Source organism: Culex pipiens, chromosome 3 (genome assembly GCF_016801865.2).
Source record: "Culex pipiens pallens isolate TS chromosome 3, TS_CPP_V2, whole genome shotgun sequence".
NCBI lineage: Eukaryota > Metazoa > Arthropoda > Insecta > Diptera > Culicidae > Culex > Culex pipiens.
Window position 1 is genome coordinate 185,994,231 of NC_068939.1, and position 25,704 is coordinate 186,019,934.

General features: G+C 38.2%; 4 protein-coding genes across 4 annotated transcripts; 3 read left to right on the plus strand and 1 right to left on the minus strand.

Annotated features, from left to right (window-relative positions):
- Positions 1-2,172: 2,172 nt before the first annotated feature.
- Positions 2,173-3,701, plus strand: LOC120423227 (peroxisomal biogenesis factor 3). The gene has a single exon (XM_039586935.1). It carries the CDS (start codon positions 2,341-2,343, stop codon positions 3,487-3,489), a length of 1,149 nt encoding a protein of 382 aa, XP_039442869.1. The 5' UTR covers positions 2,173-2,340; the 3' UTR covers positions 3,490-3,701.
- Positions 3,702-5,634: 1,933 nt separating this feature from the next.
- On the plus strand, positions 5,635-11,764 carry LOC120423226 (serine protease inhibitor 77Ba-like). The gene is made up of 6 exons (XM_039586934.2): positions 5,635-5,863; positions 6,085-6,206; positions 6,269-6,468; positions 6,530-6,995; positions 11,207-11,395; positions 11,453-11,764. The coding sequence occupies exons 1-6, from the start codon at positions 5,851-5,853 to the stop codon at positions 11,717-11,719; spliced, it is 1,257 nt and encodes a 418-aa protein (XP_039442868.1). The 5' UTR covers positions 5,635-5,850; the 3' UTR covers positions 11,720-11,764.
- LOC120423228 (GPN-loop GTPase 2) lies at positions 11,763-12,809 on the minus strand. Its single transcript, XM_039586936.2, has one exon. The coding sequence runs from the start codon at positions 12,731-12,733 to the stop codon at positions 11,810-11,812; it is 924 nt and encodes a 307-aa protein (XP_039442870.1). The 5' UTR covers positions 12,734-12,809; the 3' UTR covers positions 11,763-11,809.
- Positions 12,810-13,206: 397 nt separating this feature from the next.
- LOC120423192 (actin-interacting protein 1) lies at positions 13,207-25,081 on the plus strand. Its single transcript, XM_039586891.2, has 4 exons — positions 13,207-13,513; positions 22,615-24,146; positions 24,223-24,373; positions 24,445-25,081. The coding sequence occupies exons 1-4, from the start codon at positions 13,498-13,500 to the stop codon at positions 24,555-24,557; spliced, it is 1,812 nt and encodes a 603-aa protein (XP_039442825.1). The 5' UTR covers positions 13,207-13,497; the 3' UTR covers positions 24,558-25,081.
- The last annotated feature ends 623 nt before the right edge of the window (positions 25,082-25,704 follow it).

Genomic DNA, 25,704 nt, shown 5'->3' on the forward strand with positions numbered 1-25,704 from the left:
TACAATGTATTCCTCATGCGAGAACTGTCATTAAATTTTCTGCCACTCGAATCGGGTGCTCCATTGCTAGACAAGTTAAATTTTGTCCATTAAAATGTCACCCCAATAAGGCCTGGGTTCAATCCCAGACGGACCCGGTGGCAATTTTCGAGACGAGATTTGCCTGATCACAGGTGATAAATTGTTTTTTTTTTAAGTTTTAATGATTTGAGTTCAAATTTCTCAATTTGAAAATTGGAATTTCTAATTTTGAAATTTTTGATTTTAAAATAAATAATTAAAAAATGTGACGTTTTTGAAATTTTTATTTTTGAATATTTTTTTTTTTCACAAATAACAAAAATACGCGCTAAACCCAACTGTCATTTTGGTTATTTTGGTCATTTTGATCATTTTGGTCTTATTGGTTATTTCGGTAGTTTTGGTAATTTTGGTAACCTTTGGCCATTTCTTGGCCATTTCGGTAATTTTGGTAATTTTGGTCATATTGACCATTTTGGTCATTTCGGTAATTTTGGTCGTTTTGGTCATATTGGCCATTTTGCCATTTTTGGTAATTTTGGCCATTTTGACCATTTTGGTTATTTTGGTCATTTTGGCCATTTCGATCATTTTGGTTATTTAGACAATTTTGGTCTTATTGGTCATTTCAGTAATTTTGGTAATTTTGGCCATTTTGGTAATTTTTGTCATTTTAGCCACTTTGGCCATTTTCGGTAATTTTGGTCATTTCGGTAATTTTGGTAATTTTGATCATTTCGGTTATTTTGGTAATTTTGGCCATTTTTGACATTTTGGTAATTTTGGTCATTTTGGCCATTTCGGTCATTTTGATCAATTCGGCCATTTTGGTCATTTCTAACATTTTGGTTATTTTGACCATTTTGGTCTTATTGGTAATTTTGGTCATTTTGACCATTTTGGTAATTTTGGTCATTTTAGCCATTTTGGTAATTTTGATAATTTCGGTAATTTTGGTCATTTCGGTAATTTTGGTCATTTTGGTTATTTTGGTCATTTCGTTTATTTGGGTCATTTTGGTCATTTTTGCCAATTGGTCATTTGGCCATTTCGGTAATTTTGGCCATTTCGGTCATTTCGGTAATTTTGGTCATTTTGCTTGTCATTTTGGACATTTCGGTCATTTCAATCATTTTGGTTATTTAGACAATATTGGTCTTATTGGTCCGTTGGTTTAGTGGTTAGCGTGGTAGCCTCTAAACCCCAGTATGGCCTGGGTTCAATCCCAGACGGACCCGGTGGCATTTTTCGATACGAGATTTGCCTGACCACGCCTTCTATCGGATGGGGAAGTAAAACGTCGGTCCATTTGCGTAAAAGAGGTTTTGGGTGACTCACCACACATAACCTTCGGAAGCCTAGAAATGAGCAGAAACTTGCAACAGAGCCCACAAAAGATGGATTGCCTTGCCTTGGTCTTATTGGTCATTTCGGTAATTTTGGTCATTTTGGTCATTTCGGTTTTTTTTTTTTCCGAGGGGAGGGTCCAAAAAAGAATGCAACAGATGTTTATCAATCGATTTTTTTTGTGTGTTTCTACGATGTAGTTTTTTAAAACTGCTCATGACAAAATCTACAAGATTTCCAAAAGTCTATCAGAACAATTAAAAAAAACAAATAAAGGCTGATTACAAGAAGAATTACTCAATGAAAAATAGTTGTAATCCCATAAAAATAAGAAATGTTTTTAGGTCGCTCCCAAATATCGGGAGGGTTGAAGGGGTCTAAATCGGGCCATGCGTTTACGATCATGACATGACTTAATTGGACCGTTTATACAACAATTTTATAAACAAATGTTATGTTAAAAATGATTCAGATTCATAAAGAACGAATCTTAATTGATCTTGGATTTGATCAAAGTTGAACATTTGAGTAATTTGTTTCTCTTTCAGGCCTGATTTTTTTTTTAAATATGTTGTTAGTTGATGATGTTGCAAAAAATATAGGCTAGTTCTGGAAATCATTGAAAATTAAAGCAAATATAAACCTGCAATCATCGGGTAGTGGATCTAATAAGTGTTATCAAAACTTCAATGCAGTCGGCATTTCAAGGGCCATTCCCAGCTTGAAACATTTCCCCTGTTAGATCGGAACGCCAGTCTATCGTTGGTTGGTGGATTTTCCTCTGACAACACCTGAAAACAACACAGAAAACAACATTAAACACGCATATCGTCGCAGTACAGACCCGTCAGAGAAGAAGAGTGTCCGTCCGTCTGTCCAATCTATCGGAAAATTATCGGGACCGACACAAAAAAAAATCGGTACGATCGTGACCTGGTTGAACTTTCGACTTGACCTTTGTCCGTGAACAGCATGTTGGCCGCAGTCAAAAATTTCTTCACCCGCCACCGGAGGAAGTTTGTCGTGACCGGAATTGTGCTGGGAAGTGGAGTGTTCCTGATCAAAATCATCCAGTACAAGCTGCGCGAGTTCCAGGAGCGGCAGGCCAAAGAAATAGCGGAGCGGTTCAAGCGGATGCAGCACTACGAGTCGACCGAACGGACCTGCAATCAGACGATCGTGGGGTTGGCTCCGACGGTTTCGGAGAAGGCGCTGAAGAACTTGGGCACGGCGGAGATACTGGAAAAGTTACGGTCTAATCCGGATAACAAGTTGGAGCTGTGGGAAGAGCTGAAGATCTTGGCGTTTGCGCGGATCGTGACGCTGGTGTACGCCTCTTCGATGCTGGCGGTGACGCTGAAGACGCAGATCAACCTGCTCGGAGGGTATCTGTACAAGGATACGGTTGAGCAGGACGACAAACAGGTCACGGTGGACATCCAGACGACGTATTTGTCGATGATCCAGCACTTTATGGGTGATGGGTTGGACGAACTGATGGACACGATCCGGAAGAACGTTACGACGGTGATGCAGCGGTACAGTCTCAAGCAGCAGCTGACCCTGGCCGATGCGGAGACGTTGTTTTGGTCCATCCAGGTGGCGCTGAGTAGTGAAGACAACAGTCCAACCAAGTGCATTGCCGGCTACACGCTCCCGAAGGAGATCAACCGGAGCGACCTGCTGAGCAAGATGTACGACGAAACGCTGGACGTTCTGGAGAGTGCCGAAGTGAGTGACGTGTGTTTGTCCAACATTTCCAACGGATTCTCGCTGATTGTCGACAAGCTGGCCGAGTACTATGCCGAGGCGGAACCAGCGGTCACGCAGCAGAACGGAGCATCGTCGAAGGCGGCCCTGAACGTGGTGGCGGCGGATTGTGGCGTTTCCAACATTAACAATATTAAAATTTCACTCGCCAAGCTCATCCCGATCGTCAACGGGCTCTCCTCGAAGGCCCTGGGCAGCTCAGCGGGTGGTGCCCCAGGAACCAATGGGTTGACCAACGGGTTCGACCAGCACCGGAACGGGGACATGATGGCCTCGCTGGTGGCGCGCTTCATGCAAACGGAAAAGTTGAAAACTCTCGGCGTGAACGTCTACGAGACGTTTTGTCAGTAGGAGATTTCTTTTTCTTTTCTAAACAAAAATGTAACCTGAGACAGAAAATTTATAAACTGAAACATTCTATTAAAAACTAGAGCTAGGCTGTATTCTCTTCTTCGAGGTTTAGGTGAGGCAAATCAATTTTAAATAAGCGGCAGCGAAAGGGATAGCGATATTAAACTGTATTACATTGTGTAAACGAGAATAAAGGCACATTCAATGCTTTTCGTGAGTGCTTTTGATTAATACCAAACCAAAATAATCACCCCAAATCGTGAAACCTTCCATAGAGATAACGTGCCTAATCCGATACGCCTACGCTCGCGTTATCTCCCAAGCAACATTTTTCTTCTTTGTTTGCAGCGTGATGTTGAAGAAGAAAGTTAAACATCGAAATGTCATTTTGAAAAGAGAAACCCCGATCCAACAACCTGCTTGTTGATCCAGTAATTAATTTCTGTTCAAATTTTACGTTTCAAATTTACATTTATTGGAATTTAGTTTCGTTGAGAAGTTACAAAAAATACAATATTTGTAATTTAATGCTTGATTTCAAAACATATAATTACAAGAATTTTTTTTTAATTTTTAAACTTAAAAAAATCTAAAATTTTAATGTTTTAGGTAAAAAAATCAAACTTAAAAAAACTATTGTTTATAAAATTTAACACGTTTTAATATTATTTAACAAACGCACATCCGCAATCATGCATTTAGCTTAATTACTTTGAAATGTTTAAGATTAAACTTCAAAAAATTTAAACAGAGCAAAAAATGAAAATAATAAAAAGCTAGGAAGTGCACGAAGGAACTTGTTGCAAACATTTTTCAATGAGAATTTCAATTTTTGCCATGTTTCTTTGCCTTCTGACTTTTTGGCGATATTTTGAAGAGGAAATATATTTAAAAAAATTGAATTGCTTGAATGAAAAAATATTAAAAATTTAATAAAACCCGTATATTTTTTGCGTATTGTTAATATGGCATTAATTTGTTTTTAAATTTCTATTTATATTCCTAATTGAAAAAAAAAGTTTACTGATCTTCATTTTGATGCGACCGTCAGTTGACACGAAAGCATGTCGAGCACAACACTAACAGCCGGGCGACACGACGACACCTGCTCTATAGCTTTCTTTCTTCTCTCTTTCTCGTAAGGTGACAGCAATCAGTTGAATGCAGTCATGGGACAAGTGATCGGAGTTTCGGTAGAATTCAAACGAACGAGCACTGCGCGAATGAAGGAGTTGTTGGGAGTCAAATGACTGTGTGGGTGACATTGCGTTGCGCTCGTTTGTTCGGATGTGTGGAAGCGAATGCAGCGTATCAAACGCAAACAGACACAGCGAAAATAAAAGACGTGCTCAGTCAACTGTCACAGATAATGTCGATTGTTCCCAAGCCTTGCTGTAGTCGTGTAAGTTTTTTTTTATAATGGACTTCTTGGAAGCTTCTTCATTTTTTTATTTTTGTATTGAAGAAAGATCGGAAATATGCAATTTGTTACACATTTTGCTCAAAGTTTGAATATTTTGTCCTGTTTTGTTTTGAATTTTACAATCAGGCCGGTTTCAAAAATATAAAGAAAAAATGGTTATAATTCATTTTGAAAAAAATCTTAGTCTTCTTAGCAAAACTATGTACGGTTCTGAGAGTTCCTTTTTAAATTTTTGAAGGGTCACATAAACACAGAAATTAGACTTTTTTATATTCATGGTTTGAAAATTGTTTTTTTTTTACTTTTGTTTGCTACGAATATTTTTTTCCTTTTTTTTAAAAAGGTTTGTTTAATAATTCAGTTTTTTTTGAATATTAATATTTCATCTGAAATGTTCCAAGTCTTGTTACAAAAAAAATCGTGTATTTAGATCAGCGATCGAAGTACTAAATATAAGGATCGACGATATCAATATTTAGATTAAAGATCTAGATAAAATGGGCATAATATTAAGATTTTCGATCTACTCAAACAATCGACCATTTAATCACGATGAAGAATTCGTTCGATTACATACCATATTTACTAACGGCATCAATGAAAACTCGAGATCATCGAGATCTTCCAAACCAAGAGAGCGCGAGAGAACGCACAAGATCGCATCTAAACCTCCCTCTCTCTCGCTACGCAGCTGATCTTCACCGCTCGCGCGAGAGCTGGATGACGCCAGTTTAGTCGCGATCTCACCCTTGCGCTGGACATTCGCGTCCAGCCCGACACTCTCCAGATCAATCTCGTCGCGATCGCGATCATCGTGTGTGCGTGTGCGGAACTTGCTAATAGCTGCTGTCGGGCCTAGTTATTATAGTTGTTCGATCTGGTGCGTGATCAACCGGGATTAAGGAGAAACGATCGCGACCGATCGCGAACGCTGCACCATGGCCCGAAAAGGTAGGTCCTTTTATTCACGGAATTTTGGGGAGACGTCCAGCGATCGTGACCTTGGCTGTATTTTCGACGGCGATCATCGATGACGTAAACTTGGGGAGAGGGAAGAAGGCACTTATCGATCGCGAAACCGGTTTCTGCGTACCATTTATTTATGCTAAGCGCGAGCTTTTCTGAATAGCTGTGATAAGCCGCGATCACCTTCTGTTTGATAACACTTGCAGATGGTGGATTACTTAGGTGGACGATCGTTTTGGGGTTGATTTGTGCTGTTATGAGTCAACAATCCACGGTGAGCCAGAAGCTGTACGAGGGCTCGCAAAAGTTTGCACTCAACTTTTTCAAGGTAACTCGGTGATTATCCGGATGGTCGTAATGGTTTTACCCAGTTTTTGATGATCATTTCAGAAAATTAGCGAATTTGTCGACTCGGATCCGAGCGTAACGACCACCAACATCATCATTTCACCGCTCTCCGTTTGGACTCTGCTAGCATTGCTGACCGAGGGAGCAGATGGGAAAACGCTCCGCGAACTGCTCGACGTGCTGAATGTGGACAACCAAAATGACATCAAATACAACTTCAAGAACCTCATCGATACGATCAAGTAGGAGAGTTGATCTTCAATTTTGAACATCTTTCACCTAAGATTCATGTTCCCATTCCAGTGTCAACACGAGTGAAGTGGAAATCTCCTCACTGCAGCTCATATTCACCGACATTACACAGCAAAGACAACAGGCCTTCGACGATAGCATCGTGCAGTTCTACGGCCAGGATCTGCTGCGATCGCTGGACTTTAACAGCTCACCGCAGGCGCGCAAAAACAGCTACGAAACCATCAACGGGATCGTCTCGAACGCCACCAAGGGTCAGATCGAAAAGGCGATCCACCCGAGCGATCTCAAAGATGCCAAAATGCTCATCCTGTCGGTGCTGTTCTTCAAGGGAGACTGGACGCTTCCGTTCAACCGGTCGCAGACGGTCGATACGCCGTTCCTGAACGAGAACGACGTCACGGTGGGACCGGTTCCGATGATGTACAGCAAGGCCGTCTTCCCGTTCGCCGCGTTCCGCGAGCTTGAGGCGCAAATCGTCGAGCTGCCGTACGGGAGCGATCGTCACCTGAGCATGGTGAGTGCGGGTGATTGTTTCATTTTTGATTGTAATATTTAGTTCGTTGGTTTAAATATTTGACTGATCTCAACAATTATTTTAAAACAAAACGTAAAATTTCAAAAAATTTTAAATGAAAATCATAAATTAAACAGTTTTACATTTTATTTTAGAATTTTGGAATCAAGATTTTTTTTAAAATCTATGTTGTAGATACAGAGAATTTTAGAATTATTGGACCTAAAGAATGAGACAAGAAATGTGAATTCAAGAATTTAGAACGTTAATTTTCCTATTTTCAAATTTAAGAATTTAAGGATCTTACAGTTTAAGCACTCTTTGAAATTTTAGAATCACGGAATACGGAATTCAATTTTTTTTTCAATTTCAATTAGTGTTTATAAGAATTTAACAGTTCTGCTCCAGGATGTTACATTTGCAATTCAGAGATTTGGAGAACCTTTCAACTGAGATCAATTCATAAGCCTTTACAGGGAGGGTACATGTTTCTACGTTTAGATTTTGCTAGCTGCGTGCTCTTTTAGGGAAAATAAATTTTAAGAAAAAAACCCTAGATCTATGGAATACGGAATTCATTACTTTTTTTGTTTTAGAATATCATATTTTGAAATTAGGATTGGGAATTAGGAAAAAATTGAAATTTTCAGATTATTGAATGTTTTGAATTCTATAGAATTTTAGAATGTAAGTGTTGTTTTTTTACAATTGGAATTTTTAGAATTTAGGGATTTTTAAATTAAAGAAAGTACTATGAAATCTGGAAAATGAAGAATCCTGGAATTTTAGAAATTTCGTCATTTTCGTCATTTTTGTAATTTTCATCATTTTCGTCATTTCGGTCATTTTCGTCATTTCGGTCATTTTCGTCATTTTCGTCATTTTTGTCATTTGCTTCATTTTCGTCATTTCGGTCGTTTTCGTCATTTTGGTCATTTCGGTCATTTGGATAATTTCAGTCATTTGGGTCATTTGGGTTATTTCGATCATTTCGTAATTTTCATCATTTCGGTCATTTTCTTCATTTCGGTCATTTTCGTCTTTTTCGCCATTTTGATCATTTCGTAATTTTCGCCATTTTCGTCATTTAGGTCATTTTCGTAATTTTAGTCATTTTCGTAATTTTCGTCATTTTCGGCATTTCGGCCATTTTCGTCATTTTTGTCATTTTCGTCATTTTCGTAATTTTGGTCATTTTCGTCATTTCGGTCATTTCGCCATTTTCGTCACTTCGGTCATTTCGGTCATTTTCATCATTTCGGTCATTCGATCATTTTGGTCATTTCGATAATTTTGGTCATTTCGGTCATTTTCGTAATTTTCGTAAATTTCGTAATTTTCGTAATTTTCCTATTTTTTGTAATTTTTGTAATTTTTGTCATTTTTGTCATTTTCGTCATTTTCGTAATTTTCGTCAGTTTCGTAATTTTCGTCATTCGTAATTTTCGTCATTTTCGTCATTTCGTCATTTTCGTCATTTTCGTAATTTCGGTCATTTTCGTCATCTTCGTAATTTTCGTCATTTCGGTCATTTCGTCATTTTCGTCATTGCAGTCATTTTGGTCATTTCGGTAATTTCGGTAATTTTGGTCATTTCGGTCATTTTGTCATTTTCGTCATTGTCGTAATTTTCGTCATTTCGGTCATTTTCGTCATTTTTGTCATTTTCGTAATTTCGGTCATTTTGGTCTTTTTCGTGATTTCGGTCATTTCGGACATTTTGTCATTTCCGGCATTTTCGTAATTTTCGCCATTTTCGTGATTTTCGTCATTTTCGTAATTTCGGTCGGTTTTATCCCTTATCCCCGAATCCCACTTTCCCGAATCCCATATCCCCGAAAATCATTTCCCCGAAAATTCCACATCCCCCAAAAACATTTCCCCGAAAGTGCCACTTCCCCGAAAATCATTTTCCCGAAAATTCCACATCCCCGAAAATCATTTTCCCGAAAATTCCATATCCCCGAATGTCATTTACCTGAATGGCCATTTTACCGAACTGTCGTTTTCCCTAATTTACATAAACCCGAATGTTTACTTCTCCGAAAAATCAATTTTCCTGAATGATAACCTAGATATAAACTAAATTGTTATTTAGGGATTTTTTTTTAAATAAAAGTATGACCTTAATATTAAATTCTCCTACGTGTTTTAAGATAAAAAAAAAACCACGCGGACACTTCAAGAGTGCGGGGTATTGAGATTATCCACGTTCCATAAAAAAAGTTTATTTTTTGTAGCGGCAATTTTCAGCAAAGGACAATTTTCCAAAACGGTATCTACGTGGTAAGGATTGAACAGCAACGATAGCTTTATGCGACGACTCGATGCGCAGGATTCAGTTTGTTCTAGATTTTGTTTAACTGAACTGATTCGTCTTTATCAATTTTGGCTGGATGAAGGCTTTGAACATTTTTTTTTTAATTTTTATTACGTCCAATTCAAGTTCTGCAACCAACCCTTTTTAATCAAATCTAAATAGTTGATTATTGTATTACAAAATGCATTTTTTTAATATTTCATCACCGCCATTTTAGATTTAAAATAACTAAATCACTTTAAAGTAGTTTAGGGGCTATACTTAAGCTCGACAGCAAAACAAAAAAGACGACTAAAAAAATGTTTATTATTCAATTATCCGAAGTGAACTTTTGACAAGGCCTTCGGATAATCGAGTCTGGACTGTAATTTGATTTTAAACTAAATGCATTTTTGCGAAATGATCAATGTATCAAATTGACGTTGTTGTGTTATCTTGTCGTTTGTCGCTTTTTGACGTTCCGAAAAAACGCGTTTTAATGTCTGGCCTTGAATAAACGAAAAATAGAGCCAAACACGTTTTGTTTGGTTGACCATTCTGTGCATTGTCCCGAAGTTTGGTTGATTTTGGTTGCCAAGGTCCCGAGTAATAATTACAAATTTTTGCGGTAGTCGGGCCTGAACGTGTGTCAAACACGTTCTGACCTGAAATCCCTTTGGCCAGTTGTCGCACTTACATCAATTTGAATATTCAAAATTCAAGTGAAGCTCGGAATTTTTGAACGTTCAAACGTGGACATGATACTTTATTGATCGCTACTTCCCCGAACCCGGTCAGGCGGGTATGGCCGTTGCCCAGAACCGCGCGCGCGGTTCTGGGCAACGGCCATACCCGCCTGACCGGGTTCGGGGAAGTGGCGTTCGGGGAAATGGCCGTTCGGGGATATGGTCATTCGGGAAAATGATTTTCAGGGATGTGGAAAATTAGGGGAAGTGGCCATTCGGGAAAATGGTTTTTAGGGGAAGTCGCCATTCGGGGATGTGGCCGTTCGGGGAAATGGATTGTTCGGGGAAATGATTTTCGGGTAAATGACATTTCGGGAAAGTGTCTTTTCGGAGATGTGGCATTCGGGGAAATGTCTCTTCGGGAATGTGGGTTTCGGGGAAATGTCATAGATTCATTTCGGTCATTTTCGTCATTTAGGTCATTTTGGTCATTTCGGTAATTTTAGTCATTTCGGTAATTTTGGCCATTTCGGTAATTTTGGCCATTTCGTCATTTTCGTCATTTTCGTCACTGTCGTCATTTTCGTCATTTTTTTAAATTTTCGTCATTTTCGTCAGTTCGTAATTTTCGTCATTTTCGTAATTTCGGTAATTTTTGTAATTTTCGCCATATTCGTAAATTTCGTCTTTTTTGTCATTTTCGTCTTTTTCGTCATTTTCTTCATTAAGGTCATTTTGACCATTTCGGTAATTTTGGTCATTTCGTTATTTTTGGTCATTTCGATCATTTCGTCATTTTCTTAATTTTCGCCATTTTCGTAATTTTCGTCATTTTCGTTATTTTGGTAATTTTCGTAATTTTCGTCATTTTCGTCATTTCGGTAATGTTGGTAAAAAAAGCTATTTTTATAATAATTCTTTTTGAGATTTTAAGTTAAAGAAATTTTAAAGTTTAGAGTTTCATATTTTTAAATTGTGGAATTATCATAGTTTTAGAAATTTAATCTTTAAAATGTAAAAATAGAATTTTCTAAAGATTTTTTCAATTTTCATTTTTATGAATTTGTGCATGTTGTTTTGTGTGACATTGTCGATTGAAAGGTTAATCCAAATCAACGATCTGAATAAAACGATTGTAACGCTAGACCGCAGATCTATTGACCATCGTAACGCAACGAGTTGTGAGTTGAAATTTGAATAATTTTGGTAATTTCGAAAATTCCTAGATGGTAATTTTGCCACGAAAAGGAGTGCCCCTGAAGGACGTGATCGGCCGGTTGGCGAACTTCAGCATGCAGACAATCTACCAGGAGCTGCGAACGGCCGCCGAAGAGTACGAAGACGATGAAGTGGAGGTGTACCTGCCGAGGTTTGAAATCACTGCGGACTACAAGCTGAAGGCGCCACTGTTTGATGTATGATCAATTGGTGAAGAGTTTTAAATGACCTTGTATTAATCTCGAAAATTTTAGATGGGAGTCAAAGCGGCCATGAGCAAGGAGACGGCTCAGTTTGACCGGATGGCCAACGGTATCTTCCTTGGCGATATCGTGCAGAAGGCCAGGATCGTCGTGAACGAAGAGGGAACGACGGCTTCGGCGTCGACGGCCGCGATCTTCGCCAACAAGGCCACGCCGCCACGGTTCTTCGCGAACCGACCGTTCGCTTTCTTGATCGTGGACAAGCGGTTCGACGTGATTCTGTTTATGGGCCAGGTGAAGAATCCGCTGGCGGTGTGAGAGTGGCAAAAGGTAATAAAATGTCAGGGACTTTCTTTCACAGTTGGGAGAAGTTTTTTTTTGCAAATTAAGAATTTAATTCCGAAAGCCCTAACTCCGATATGGATCTACGTCGCGTTCCATCCGTTCGGTCTGCGTTTCTGCGCCTACGGCGCATGCCAGCAGCGTGTTCACGTTTTGTTCTTCTCCGGCTCCGTACACGTACCCGTTAGCTTTGTCTACGGCATTCTTAAGGCGCAGCAGACTCTCGTCCTTGTTTGAGTCTAGCAAATGGAACGACACAAGACCGTAGTCCTCCACCATGGACACGATGGCCGCGTCCAGCTTTTTGTACTTGGTCCTGTTTATTCCCCCGATTGACGAGTGTTCAATGCACTCGAGCAGATAGTTTAGATCCAGAACCTCGGTGTAATACTCGACGTTGAAGGCCAGCTTGGATTCATACTCCTTCAACAGGTCGGCCTTGCTGAGGACATTTACGTGGGGCAGACCCATCTGTAGCATCGTGTGCAGGGACAACAGCAGTGTCGAGATGAACTTGTGCGGTTCCGAGCAGTGATGCGATTCTACGAGGTGAACCGTACACAGGCGGTAACCCAACTGGTCCAGCTTCTCGAATATATTCCGCATAGCATTGTGGTGCGTGTACAGCTCAACCTGCCCCGGGCAATCAAAGATAAAGTACTTACAACTGCTCGCCTTCAGCTGTTCCAGCAGCCATCCGAAATTGGCCTCCAGGAACTCCATGCAGTAAATCAACGCTCCGTTTGGCCCCAGCCCGAACTGCTCCATCACGTCCTGCACCGTTACGAGCTGCATAATATCGATGGCACTTTCGTACTCCATGTTATCGTTGGCCGGATCCAGATTAACTACGGTCACTTCGCGTTCCAGCTTGCCGAGAAACGTCTTCATTCGACTGCAGTAGCTGGTTTTGCCCGAGCCCGGAGGACCGATCACCAGCTGACCGAACAGCGGCTTCCTGGTCTGGAGGGTGGCCACTTGCTTCTGCATTTTGCGATTTTTTCTTGTTGCCGCGGGAGAACCGCCACCGAACGAATGCTTGTTGTTTTGATTTCACTCCAAACTTTTTTTTTTTTTCACCTTTTGACAGTTTGAATGGAGATGTGAGCCGTTTGCTCGATTTTCATCTGGTGGCATGTTCCCTTTTCGAAAGTGATGTTTGAATTTTACTGTCAAATCAGCCGATTTTCTCTCGTCACTCTCTCAGCAAATTTTACAGTGGTGCTAGTTTACATTAATTTATCATTTCGTGGAAAAATAAATTCTTTTGCTTTTTTTCCGAATTTGTGGTGAATAATCGATCAAAAGTAATAATTTGCAATATGGCAATTCATCAATACAAAATCAAATCTCTCTCTGATTGAAATTTAACATTTTGCCACACTTTTTACTAAATTTTGTGACTTTTTTAATTTGTTTCCCAACACCAATCAACTCTGCTGGCAACCTTCCTCGCTCCCCCAAAGTCCAGTGTTCGCGATTACTCAAGCAAGTGCCGGGTCGCGGGTTTGGTCGTCGACAGCTTTTTGTTTCTTACGCGTAGTGTTTGCTGACGGCGGCGGTGGCGATTCTTGAAGCACCTCCCTCCCTCCATCTAGTCGAAACGGTTAATTCGGTGCGTCCGCTAGGTTTTCGTTTCTTTCGGGGTCGCGCGTAACTTAATTACGGTGAAAAGAGTGTGCAGTAGCAGCAGCAGCGACGTTCCGGATCAGCCTTCTCAGCCCCACTTTGGATAGTCAGACGAGCAGCGAGTCATGGCCTACTCGAACAGTGAGTACAAAAATATGACCAAATTTGGCAGTCTGCTGGGATTGTGGAATTTTCTTTTATCGAAGAGAGTCTTGCGATACGCGCAGTGGAACTGAAAATGGGGGAGAATCCGTAAACCAACACCCAACTTGCGTTTGCCGTCGCCGCCCCTTTGAGGTTGAGGGAGGAACTACTAAAGCCGGCTAGCCGGAGGAAATGGAAAATTTCAAACAAATAGGTTGACTTTCTTCGCAATGATTCATCAGTCAGACAGGTTTTTTTTTGTTCCCTTCTTCTGATGACTAACCTCAGCAAGCCATCGCCTCTAGAAGGTCTCTTCATTTATCTGTGTGGCAATGAACTCCACGTCCCCAGTTGCTGAGATTGCACTTATTTTTTTCGGCGCAGCAGATTGCATCAATTTGTGTAGTAAATGTCGGTGGTAGTAGGCGGAAGTGTCCACCAGGAGAAGTTTAAAAATAAACCCCACTCTCGGTGCGAGCGACCGGCATGCTTGGATTGGAGAGACTCCCTGTTTTGGGTAAACGTTGCAAGGGTGGAGTGGGTGGAGGAACATAGGAGGGGGTTGGCAGCCCTTGCTTGGTTGAACAAAATTTTGGAAAAATACCTTGAACATTTTAAATTTTGGAAGCTCTCTTGTGACGAAATTCCACTCTAATATTGATCATACCAACATTGACCTCCAAATAGAAAAATCAACAAATTTCTTACAATCTTTTTATCATTCATGTTCTATAAAATGATAAAAATTGAACATTTTTTTCATCCGATCGCTGCATTGATAGGGAACGGAGAATGAGAAGGAAGGAATTTGGGTGTGCGGAAAGTGTGTGTGTGTGAGTCAATCGCGATGATGTGCAGCGAAGCTTATCTGATAAAAATACAAAAAGGGCACTGGGGGGAACGGGGAGAGTCGCCCAACGAGCAGGGTGACCACTCAAGTCGGAATTAGATTAAGGAATTATGACTTGTGATGAAACATTATGTTACGTAACGCAAAATTTTTATATAAGCATTCATAAAAAATTGCAAATATCGCTCATCTGTAACGATTTGTTACGAAGTGGGTGGGGAGGGGGTCAAAAATCCCAAATTTTGCGTTCTTTTAGGGACCATCCATAAACCACGTGGCGGACACTTTTTGTTGCTAAATCTTGCCAAACAGGGTCACACATTTCCCAGCTGAGCAATTCTCTACCAAAACCGGAAATGGATTTTATTTGTATTTTTTGATTTGGCTCAAACTTTGTGGGGACCTTCCCTATGACCAAATATGCTATTTTGTGTCATTGGTTCACCCATACAAGTCTCCATACAATTTTGGCAGCTGTCCATACAAAAATGGTATGTAAACATTCAAACAGCTGTAACTTTTGAGTGAATTTTCTGATCAATTTGGTGTCTTCGGCAAAGTTGTAGGTATTGTTGAGGACTTTTGAGAAAAAAATAGGCACACGGAAAACAAAATTTGCAGATTTTTTTATCAACTTTTTTTTTCACTAAAACTCAATTTCCCAAAATACGTATTTTTTTATTTTCGAGATTTTTTGATATGTTTTAGGGGACAAAATTCCGCAACTTTTGAGCTATAGAGAAACATGGTCAAAAAATCTGCCGCCGAGTTATGATTTTTTGAAAAAAATTTGATTTTTGGAAAAAATCGAAGTTTCATGCAAAAACAAATTTGACATTATTTTTTAATGCAAAATTGAATTTGCAATCGAAAAGTACTTTACAGATTTTTTGATAAAGGGCTCCGTTTTCAAGATATAGCCACCGAAAGTTTGATTTTAGCGAAATATTTGCAGTTTTTCAATTTTTAAAAATAGTGACCATGAGTGACCATTTCCGAAATATTTTTTTTTGAATAGTTCGGAAAATTTGCTATAAAATTGTCTAAGAGACATTGAAGATTGGACCTCTGGTTGCTGAGATACAGCGGTTTAAAGAAAAAGAAACACGAAAATTGAAGTTTTCTAAGTCTCACCCAAACAGCCCACCATTTTCTAATGACGATATCTCAGCAATTAATGGTCCGATTTTCAATGTTAATACATGAAACATTCGTGAAATTTTTCGATCTTTTCGAAAAAAATATTTTGAAATTTTTTAAATCAAGACTAACATTTTAAAAGGGCCAAACATTGAATATTACGCCCATTTAAAATGCTAGTCTTGATTTAAAAATTTTCAAAATATTTTTTTCGAAAAGATCGGAAAATTTCACGAATGTTTCATGTATTAACATTGAAAATCGGACCATTAGTTGCTGAGATATCGTCATCAGAAAATGGCAGTGTTGGAATTCGAGCGAGAAGAAGGAAAGCATTTCTCACTCGCGAGCGAGGAAGAGAACTTGTATTACTTTTCTCTTCTCGCTCGCGCTCGCATTTTCGTTCGCGTTCTCGCTCTCGCCGCGAGCGCTCGCGAGCCCCTCGTGCTAGCCGTTCGTCCAAAGCTAGCAATTTGTTTATTTGGCTTCTGAATACGAACCAGGCGATGGTATAGAGGTGTAACTTCAATCGTTGTGTTGTTTTTTTTTTCGTTTCTGACACGTTCAACTTCTCGCGAACGGGCAATTCTGGCTCGCGAGAAAGCCCGTTCGCGAACGGAGGAGAGCACGGGAAATCGGTGAGTTTCTCTCGGCAGCTCGAGACTCGCGGCGAGAACTCGAGAGAGAGAAATTTTTCTCGCGAGAGCGCGATAAATACCAACACTGGAAAATGGTGTGTTTTTTTGGTGATATTAAGAAAACTTCAATTTTCGTGTTTCTTTTTCATAAAGCGGCTCTATCTCAGCAACCCGAAATCCAATCTTCAATGTCTCTTAGACAATTTTATAGCAAATTTTCTGAACTATTAAAAAAAATATTTTTAGAAATGGTCACTCATGGTCACTATTTTTAAAAATTGAAAAACTGCAAATATTTCGCTAAAATCAAACTTTCGGTGGCTATATCTTGAAAACGGAGCCCTTTATCAAAAAATCTGTAAAGTACTTTTCGATTGCAAATTCAATTTTGCATTAAAAAATAATGTCAAACTTGTTTTTGCATGAAACTTCGATTTTTTCCAAAAATCACTATTTTTTCAAAAATTCATAACTCGGCGGCAGATTTTTTGACCATGTTTCTCTATGGCTCAAAAAATGCGGATTTTTGTCCCCTAAAACATATCAAAAAATCTCGAAAATAAGAAAATACGTATTTTGGGAAATTGAGTTTTAGTGAAAAAAAATTGATAAAAAAATCTGCAATTTTTTTTTTCGTGTACCTATTTTTTTTCTCAAAAGTCCTCAACAATACCTACAACTTTGCCGAAGACACCAAATTGATCAGAAAATTCACTCAAAAGTTACAGCTGTTTGAATGTTTACATACCATTTTTGTATGGACAGCTGCCAAAATTGTATGGAGACTTGTATGGGTGAACCAATGACGCAAAAAAGCTTATTTGGTCATAGGGAAGGCCCCCACAAAGTTTGAGTCAAATCAAAAAATACAAAAAATAAAAATGGTCGAAATCGGCCGATTTCGTAGAGAGTTGTCAGCTATCCTTTCCCAAAACATGGCCCTTGAAGTCCCTAGGGGTCGTGCATAAACCACGTGGTCTCCTTAGGGGGGGGGAGGGGGTCCGAAATCCGACCGAAAAAAACCATGAAAAGCCATGGGGGGGAGGGGGGGGGGGTCGACGGCTGACCACGTGGCCTTTAAAAAAAAATCTTTTCTTAAAAAAAAAACAAAAAAATACGCGCTTTGAATTTACTTTTATGCATACATTTTTTGTTACACTTCAAAACCATACAATTATTGTGTTTAAAATTATTACTTATATTTCAATGTCATAATATTTTCCAATTCAATATTGAATTATATATTTCGGCAGATTCATATCAATACTTTGAGCCTGTTATTGAATGTACACTTTTTAATACTCATGTAACTACGTTTTGCAAAAGTTTAAAAGCTGTTAAAAAATAAAGTGACAGTATCCAAAGTTAATATACCCTAAAAAATGCGTACCAAAATGCAAACACAATTTCATTTTTTTTGTTGATGGTATCAAGTAGCTAAAAATGTGCTTGCAAATTTGCATTGAAAGTAGATGTAGTCTTCGATAGTTCTATTTTGGAACAACTTAAAAAATAAATATTGCTGACAATTTTATAAGATTTTCGTAACAAGGCAAAAAACTAAATATGTATTATAAATGAAGTGTCTAAAAATGATTCTCTGCGAAATTTTTTTTTCAAAATCTCAGATCTTAGCTAATTACCGTAGCTGGTCCTATAAGTGATTGAAGAATCTTAATCGAAAGATTTCCTTTTGGCACTTAAAACAAACTCAAGATATCTTGTATCTCCTCTCTCATGCAATATTTTTTTAAGTACAAAGAAACTAAAAACCCCAATTTCAGGATTATCGCGCAAAATTTCAGTTTCACTACCTCATTTGCAAGTGAAACGTCTAACATTAAAAAATAACCAGTAACGAAAAAACGAACGATACATACTTTAAGATTCACCAAAAAATTTGATGAATATTTTGGTCTAAAATATATTCCTTATTTCATGGGTTACACAATTCGGATTGTTATATTACATAACATTTCATAAAATACACGTTTACTATCCATCGTCAAAGTTGTAGGTATTTTTTTTAGTTTTTTTTTATGTTAATAGGGACCATCTCTTGAGCCAAAGAGAAACATGGGCAAACATTTTAGATTTTTAGAGAAAAAAAAACGAGCTTCAAGCAAACATTGTTTTTGTTTCTCAATTAATTTAAAGATTAAAAAAATAGGGGCCAAAGGTGCCCTTTCCTGAAAATATTAGTTTTTCTTTAAGCTGAGAAAATATACTATACCCTCAACTTCATATTTGAGATAAAACCACTCAAATATATAGACACATTAAAATAATTTAAGTTTTAAAGAGTCACTTAATTTTTAAATGCCGATATCAATTTGTGAAATAAATTTCAATACAATGCCGTTAAAGATCAACATAAATAAAACTCCTTAAAAAAGATGGAACGGTATTTTCAACTCGCTGGTTCTCGGGCATAACTCAACCAACCGGGACATTTTTTTTTGAGTGAATTATAAGGATGTCTAGATGATCCTTAAACTTTGCAGAACTCGATTTGATCAAATCTGTAATTTATGCGATCAAAAACGTCGTTCCAACTTTTGTTTGCTCTAGTAAAAAAAATCGCCCGAAAATCCGCGGAGACAAGCCCGAAAACCTGTGAGTTGAAGTTACCGTTCCAACGTTTTAGGGAGGCTTTGGCATCCGTGTATATTGGACATGCGTTGGGCGTCCCAGTATTAATAATTTCAAAGATATTGAAAAGATTGAAAAATTAACTTATTCAATATTTTTTTTGTATTTATTTTGAAGTAATATCTCAGCAACCAAAAGTTGGATCAAAAATCTTAAATCGTAGATAATTGCTTATTTAAACAACTGAAAAAAAATGTAAAATAAATTCCAAATTTTAGCTCAATCTTTTTTAAATTTATCAAAACACGTAGTCGATAGCAAAATCAATTTAAAGTAAGAGTAAGACTTAAACAATTTGGATGTCCATGACTAAAAGAATGATTTTTAGCGCGTTGTCTACAACTTTTCCAAAGACACGAAATCGATTTTCGAGCAATTCTATACAAAATCGGTCTTTATTCTTAAATTTTAATTTTTGATTTTTTTAATCCGTCTGAAACCTTTTTTGGTGCCCAAGCCATTTTGCATCATTAGTTTGTCCATATAGTTTTCCATACAAATTTGGCAGCAATGAAAATTAAAAAATCTGTATCTTTTGAAGAAATTTTTGGTCGATTTGGTGTCTTCGGCAAAGTTGTAGGTATGGATAAGGACTACACTGAAAAAAATGATAAATGGTAATTTACTTTGCTGATTTTTAATTTCACTTTTTGTCACTAAAACATGATTTGCAAAAAACACTATTTTTATTTTTTTTTATTTTGCCAACTTTTCAGAAATTTCCAGAACGGGCAAAAAATCGTTGTTTGAGTTATGAATTTTTGAATCAATACTGATTAAAAAAAAATCGAAATATTGACCGCAACATAATTTCAATTTTATTTTTCGATGTAAAATCGAATTTGCAATCTAAAAGTACATTAGTGAAATTTTCATAAAGTGCACCGTTTTCAAGTTATAGCTATTTTTAGGTAACTTTTTTTAAAAATAGTTGCAGTTATTAATTTAAAAAATTTAGTGCCCATGTTTGCCCAATTTTGAAAAAAAAATATTTTTGAAATGCTGAGAAAATTCTTTGTTGCTTTGTTGCTGAGATATTGCCATGCAAAGATTTTAAAACAGAAAAATGGATGTTTACTACCCAAACAACCCATAATTTTCTTATGTCGATATCTCAGCAACTAATGGTGCGATTTTCAATGTTTAAAAATAAAACTTTCGTGAAATTTTCCGATCTTTTCGAAGTCAATATTTTCAAAAAAAAATTAAGACTAACTTTAAAACGTCGTAATATTGAATGATTGTCCCTGTCTCTGATTCTTGTATGGAGAAAAAAATTAAACAGCTCGACTTTTTTGGACACACTGAAACATTGGAATCAATCATGCTTAATTAAAAAGAAAAGTTGCTGTAGTTTTGATTTTTATGAATATTTGGAAAAAAATAAATATTAACTAGGAGCTTTCATAACTAGATATTTTCCTTAAATTAAAATGAAAATATTTTTTTCCTGAAACAAAACTTTTCTATTTAATTAATTTCGATTTTAAGAAAATATTTAAAAACGCGTTTAAATTAAATCATGAATGCTGTTTATATATCAAAATAGCTTTAATTCTTAAAGTATATTTATTCTGGATGCAATTAATTGCACTGCAATTGCATAATTTTGAATACATATGTTTTACTAAGTTGCTTGTTTTGTTGAGAGTATTTTTTACTGTCTGTACCATTTCAATAAATTGTTATACTGTTATTATTTACCTTAAACTTTGTGATATCATACTTTTTTCACACTTTTAAGTGAATTTCTGTTTTTTTATATGTATGATTAAATTGGTTTTAATGGTGTTACAGCTCCTACACAAATTAAAATGTTTTCTATTTGACCCAATGTCACCCCCTCTAAAGGGTGAGTTTGAGTTAATTTTAAAACGATTGGCATTTATGAACGGTGTGATTATACTAGCCATATTCTGGGAAAATGTTGGTAAATTCAGGAGCATTCCCCAACATTATTTATTTCGATATAATTTGAAATGTTTTTATTGTGTTAAAATAACAACAGTAATATCGTTTTTTGACCAAAAGTCACCACCACTGACGGTACATCATTTGTGGATAAACATTTTTGAAATCTATACTTATTTTTTTTAAGATTTTTCACCTGGGAGGAAAAAGCCACGTGGCCATATAGGGGGGGGGGGGGGGTTTGGCGTGAAACCACGAAAAACCATGAGGGGGGAGGGGGGGTCAAAAATTCTCCAAAAAAAGGCCACGTGGTTTATGCACGACCCCTTATGGATATAACAACCCACAATCTGTATCGTGATATCGAATCCGCTTTGTCGTCGGTTCCGGCTAAAGGTGTCTTCAAATATTGTCTAAAAATAATGAAAAATTAAATATAAAACATCTAAACAACACGCTCACACTTAACTTCCACGGAGAATCCGTTCCGTTCCCACTCCAAATTGATTTTGAAAATACAAATCAGACAAATCGACTTTCCATAACATGGCTACACATTGCAAAAATACTAAACAAAGCATAAACAATTTCTTTGACTACCCATGGAAACGACACAACGGTGATAAAAAATCACCGCCCAAATATTACATTTAGCATTTTTCAATGCTAAAATTTTTCATTCAAATACTTTAAGTTTAGCATTTTTTAATGCTCTTATTTGTGTTCTGGCAATATGTGTCTGTTTTATTGTGACAAATAGTATAAATAGAAGATAAGATTTTATTTGCTCGGTTTATTTCCAGCTTTGATTTTTGGGTAATTTCAATGAAAGCTGGAAATATGTAAAATTTTGGTTCGGAAGTTTTTTTTTTATTGGAGGTCAAATATTGGTCTAATATGAAATCCCGAAAATCATTGAACGTAATATTCGAACAAGCCCTTTTCTTGTTTGACAGTTAGCCAAACTCGCAAACAACCCGGGCAGACGGTAATAACAAAATTCATGCCATTTCAATAACAAATACTGTTAAAATAACAAAAAGTGTTATGGAATCTTCTTAAAAAATCAATTTTAGCATAAGAGTTTAATAACAGTTTATGTTATCATAACAATATTTGTTATTGGTCTGATATTGGTTGAAAGCCAAAAAAAACTTTGGAATAACATTTTTTGTTATGGAAGAATACCTCCTACTGTTATTGGGATGATCGGATTAGTTGTTAAAATAACAAAAAATAATAACAAAGATTTGTTCGAAGAATAGCTAAAAATGTTATTAGTCTGTTATTACAATAAAAATCCAATAAAAAAAATTATAACGATGAATAACAAATCTTGTTATAAATAACATAAAATGTTATTGGCTTAGTATTTTGAAATATCAAAAAATGTTATTCCCAAGTTATTTCCGTCTGCTCGGGAACTCAAAATGTATGCAGGCAAACGGCCAAACTGTCAAAAAGTGCGAGTTTGTTATAGTCTAATACCTGCTTAAGTTGACTCAAAAAAAATTCTGAGTGGTTATTGATAATATTTGGAATACATAAATAAAATGCTGCTTTTTGGGTGTTTTTTAATACCCATGAATCAAGGCGGTTTCGAAAACACCCAAAATGCAAAAACTAGAAATTTGGTTTATTGGACCTTTTGAAAAAAAAAAAAAAAATCTCCAGATCCTCCTCAAACCTTAAAATATCAAAGAAAGTCTGTAAAAAGTCAGAAATTTGGAAATTAGTTTGAGTGGCCACCCTGCTGAAACGCACAGGGTGCCCCCTGGCCTGGAACGGGGCTTTTTTATGGGGGAATTTTATTGTTACTTTTCACTTTTGCATAACGCAATGCTATTAGAGGAATTAAATGTGTTTTTTCTTCTTCTTTTATTTAATCAAAAAATCCGAAACAACAGAATTTATTTACGCAACCCTACCGCGTACCCAGCGTGGCCAACCGATAGTGTTGGGCGGTGATCCGAAGGGTAAAAACATCCTGTACACCAACGGCCACTCGGTCATCATCCGGAACATTGACAATCCGGAGATTGCGGACATTTACACGGAGCACTCGTGCCAGGTGAATGTGGCCAAGTATTCACCGAGTGGGTTCTACATTGCGTCCGGCGATCAATCGGGCAAGATTCGGATTTGGGACACGGTCAACAAGGAGCACATCCTGAAGAATGAGTTTCAACCGATCGGGGGTCCGATCAAGGACATTAGCTGGTCTCCGGACAGTCAGCGGATCGTGATTGTGGGCGAGGGACGGGAACGGTTTGGGCATGTGTTCATGGCCGAGACCGGGACGTCGGTGGGTGAAATTTCCGGTCAATCGAAGCCGATCAACTCGTGTGACTTTCGACCGGCGAGACCGTTCCGGATTATAACTGGGAGTGAGGACAACACGATCGGAGTCTTTGAGGGACCGCCGTTCAAGTTCAAGATGACCAAGCAGGATCACACCCGGTTTGTGCAGGCCGTTCGTTATTCTCCGAGTGGACACCTGTTTGCTTCAGCTGGATTTGATGGAAAGGTGTTTTTGTACGATGGAACGACTTCGGAGTTGAAGGGAGAAATTGGATCGCCGGCTCATGCTGGCGGTGTCTACGGGGTGGCATGGAAGCCCGACGGAACTCAGCTGTTGACCTGTTCAGGGGACAAAACTTGCAAGCTGTGGGACGTTGAATCGCGCACTCTGATCAGCGAGTTCCCAATGGGTACGACGATTGACGATCAACAGGTGTCCTGTCTGTGGCAAGGAGAGCATCTGCTGTCGGTTTCGCTGTCCGGTTTTATCAACTACCTCGATGTGAACAATCCCACCAAACCGTTACGTGTGGTCAAGGGCCACAACAAGCCAATAACTGTGCTAACGTTGAGCGATGATCGCAGTACTATCTACACCGGAAGCCACGACGGAGCCGTTACTAACTGGAACTCTGGCTCCGGAACTAACGATCGCGTTGGTGGCGTCGGCCACGGAAATCAAATCAACGATATTTGTGCTTCCGGTGATTTCGTGTATACGGCCGGAATCGATGATTCGATCAAGCAGATTTCCATCGAGGGCAATCGGTACACCGGCGTGGATGCCAAACTGAGCTGCCAACCACGGGGCATGGACATTTTGAAGGAGAGCAACATTGTCGTCGTCGGTTGCGTCAAGGACATTACCGTTTTGAAGGACAACCGCAAGGTGTCCGCCGTACCGATCGACTTTGAGTCCAGCTGCATCAGCATCAATCCGGAGACGCAGGAAGTGGCCGTTGGTGGGGACGACAGTAAAGTGCACGTCTACAGCTTGAACGGAACCGAGCTGAGCTCCAAGGTGGAACTGGATCATCTGGGACCGGTGACCCACTGCCGCTATTCACCCGACAATAAGCTGCTGGTGGCGTGCGATGCCAACCGGAAGGTCATCCTCTACAGCGTTCCGGAGTATAAGGTGAGTGTCTTTGTCTGCTCGAAGTTGCATGCTCTAGTCCACGTCTGAATTCTCAACGGCTTATCTTTCCGGTTAGCCTGCCCACAAACAAGAGTGGGGCTTCCACAACGCCCGTGTCAACTGTGTCGCCTTTTCGCCAAACTCGCTGCTGGTGGCCAGCGGATCGCTCGACACGACAATCATCATTTGGTATGTCAACAGCCCGGCCAAGCATACCATTATCAAGAGTGAGTTGGACACATTTTTTCTCGAAGCAAATTTTTCATCTCTCTAACACACGACGATGGTCCCTTTCCAGATGCCCACCCGCAGTCCCAAATTACGGGGCTGGTTTGGCTCGACAACGAGACGCTGATTTCCACCGGGCAAGACTGCAACACAAAAGTATGGAACATCGAGAGTGCCGCCTAAGGAGAGTGTTCCCCTTGTCGATTAGTGTGTGTCACGCATTTCACTTTTGTGGGTTTTTTTCTTCTTTTTTTTCACTCTAATTATGTGTTGCGCATCTTGCAAGTGAAATACCAACCTTGAGTCGACAAATTTAAAACAAACCCGTACCGAAAAGTATGCTGCTGCTGTAGCAGCAGGGCGCAAATTCTGGCCAAATTGCACATTTATAAGCTCTACACCTTTAGTTGTGATTTCAATACTTTGTATGAGATTTTGTAAGTGGCGATACATACTATTTATAATGCATCAGAAGATTTTGTTTTCATTTTTTGTTACACGAATCATGTTCAAACAGTTTTTGTTTCTATTCTAAATAGAGCCCTACTAACAATACAAGCATTTCAGCGTACATACCGTTTTCAGTTTAGTCTTTTGGATGACTTTATGCGTATATTCAGAAAGAAGCGAAATATCGCCGTTACTCTTTTTTTGTCATAACACATTGTATCGAAACGAATTATACATATTTATAAGAATGATGAAAAGCAATCAAAGTGTTTGATTTATGCTGGAAAGAAATTTCGGACATCAATTTAAAAAAAACCACAACCAGATTGAAATAATTATTTTTCTTTATCTCAAAAATATCGCGAAACAATACTTTAACACATCGGAGAAATCTTCATTCGCTACAAATTTTGTCAACTGTTTTATTTGTCTAATTTTGCATCCAAAATATTACAATTGCAGTTTCGTTAAACTGGCCACTCAACTTTTTTTTGCGTAAATTATACCGTCCTATCCAAAATTACTCAAGTTTGTCCTAAAGAATGGTTTGATTTTGTTTAATTTATTTGCAGATGAAAAGCGTATGGGGAAATGTTGCTCTGTGGAAAATTCGTAAGCTTTAAACTTCACTTTACCTACTAAATAAACAAAGTATGTGCCGCATCTATTCGTCTAAAATTATACACATTACACGTTACGTTAGCTTTTCTTAATATAGGAATATATATTTCTACATGCAAGCAGTATCCCTCAGTTATTCAATAATTTAAATAAATGTACTTTGAAACGACAATGAACTATTATGTGGAATTATATTGGACTAAACAGTAAGTTCTGATAGTCAGAACTGATTTATTTTCAACGATTAGCAGTTCTCCAA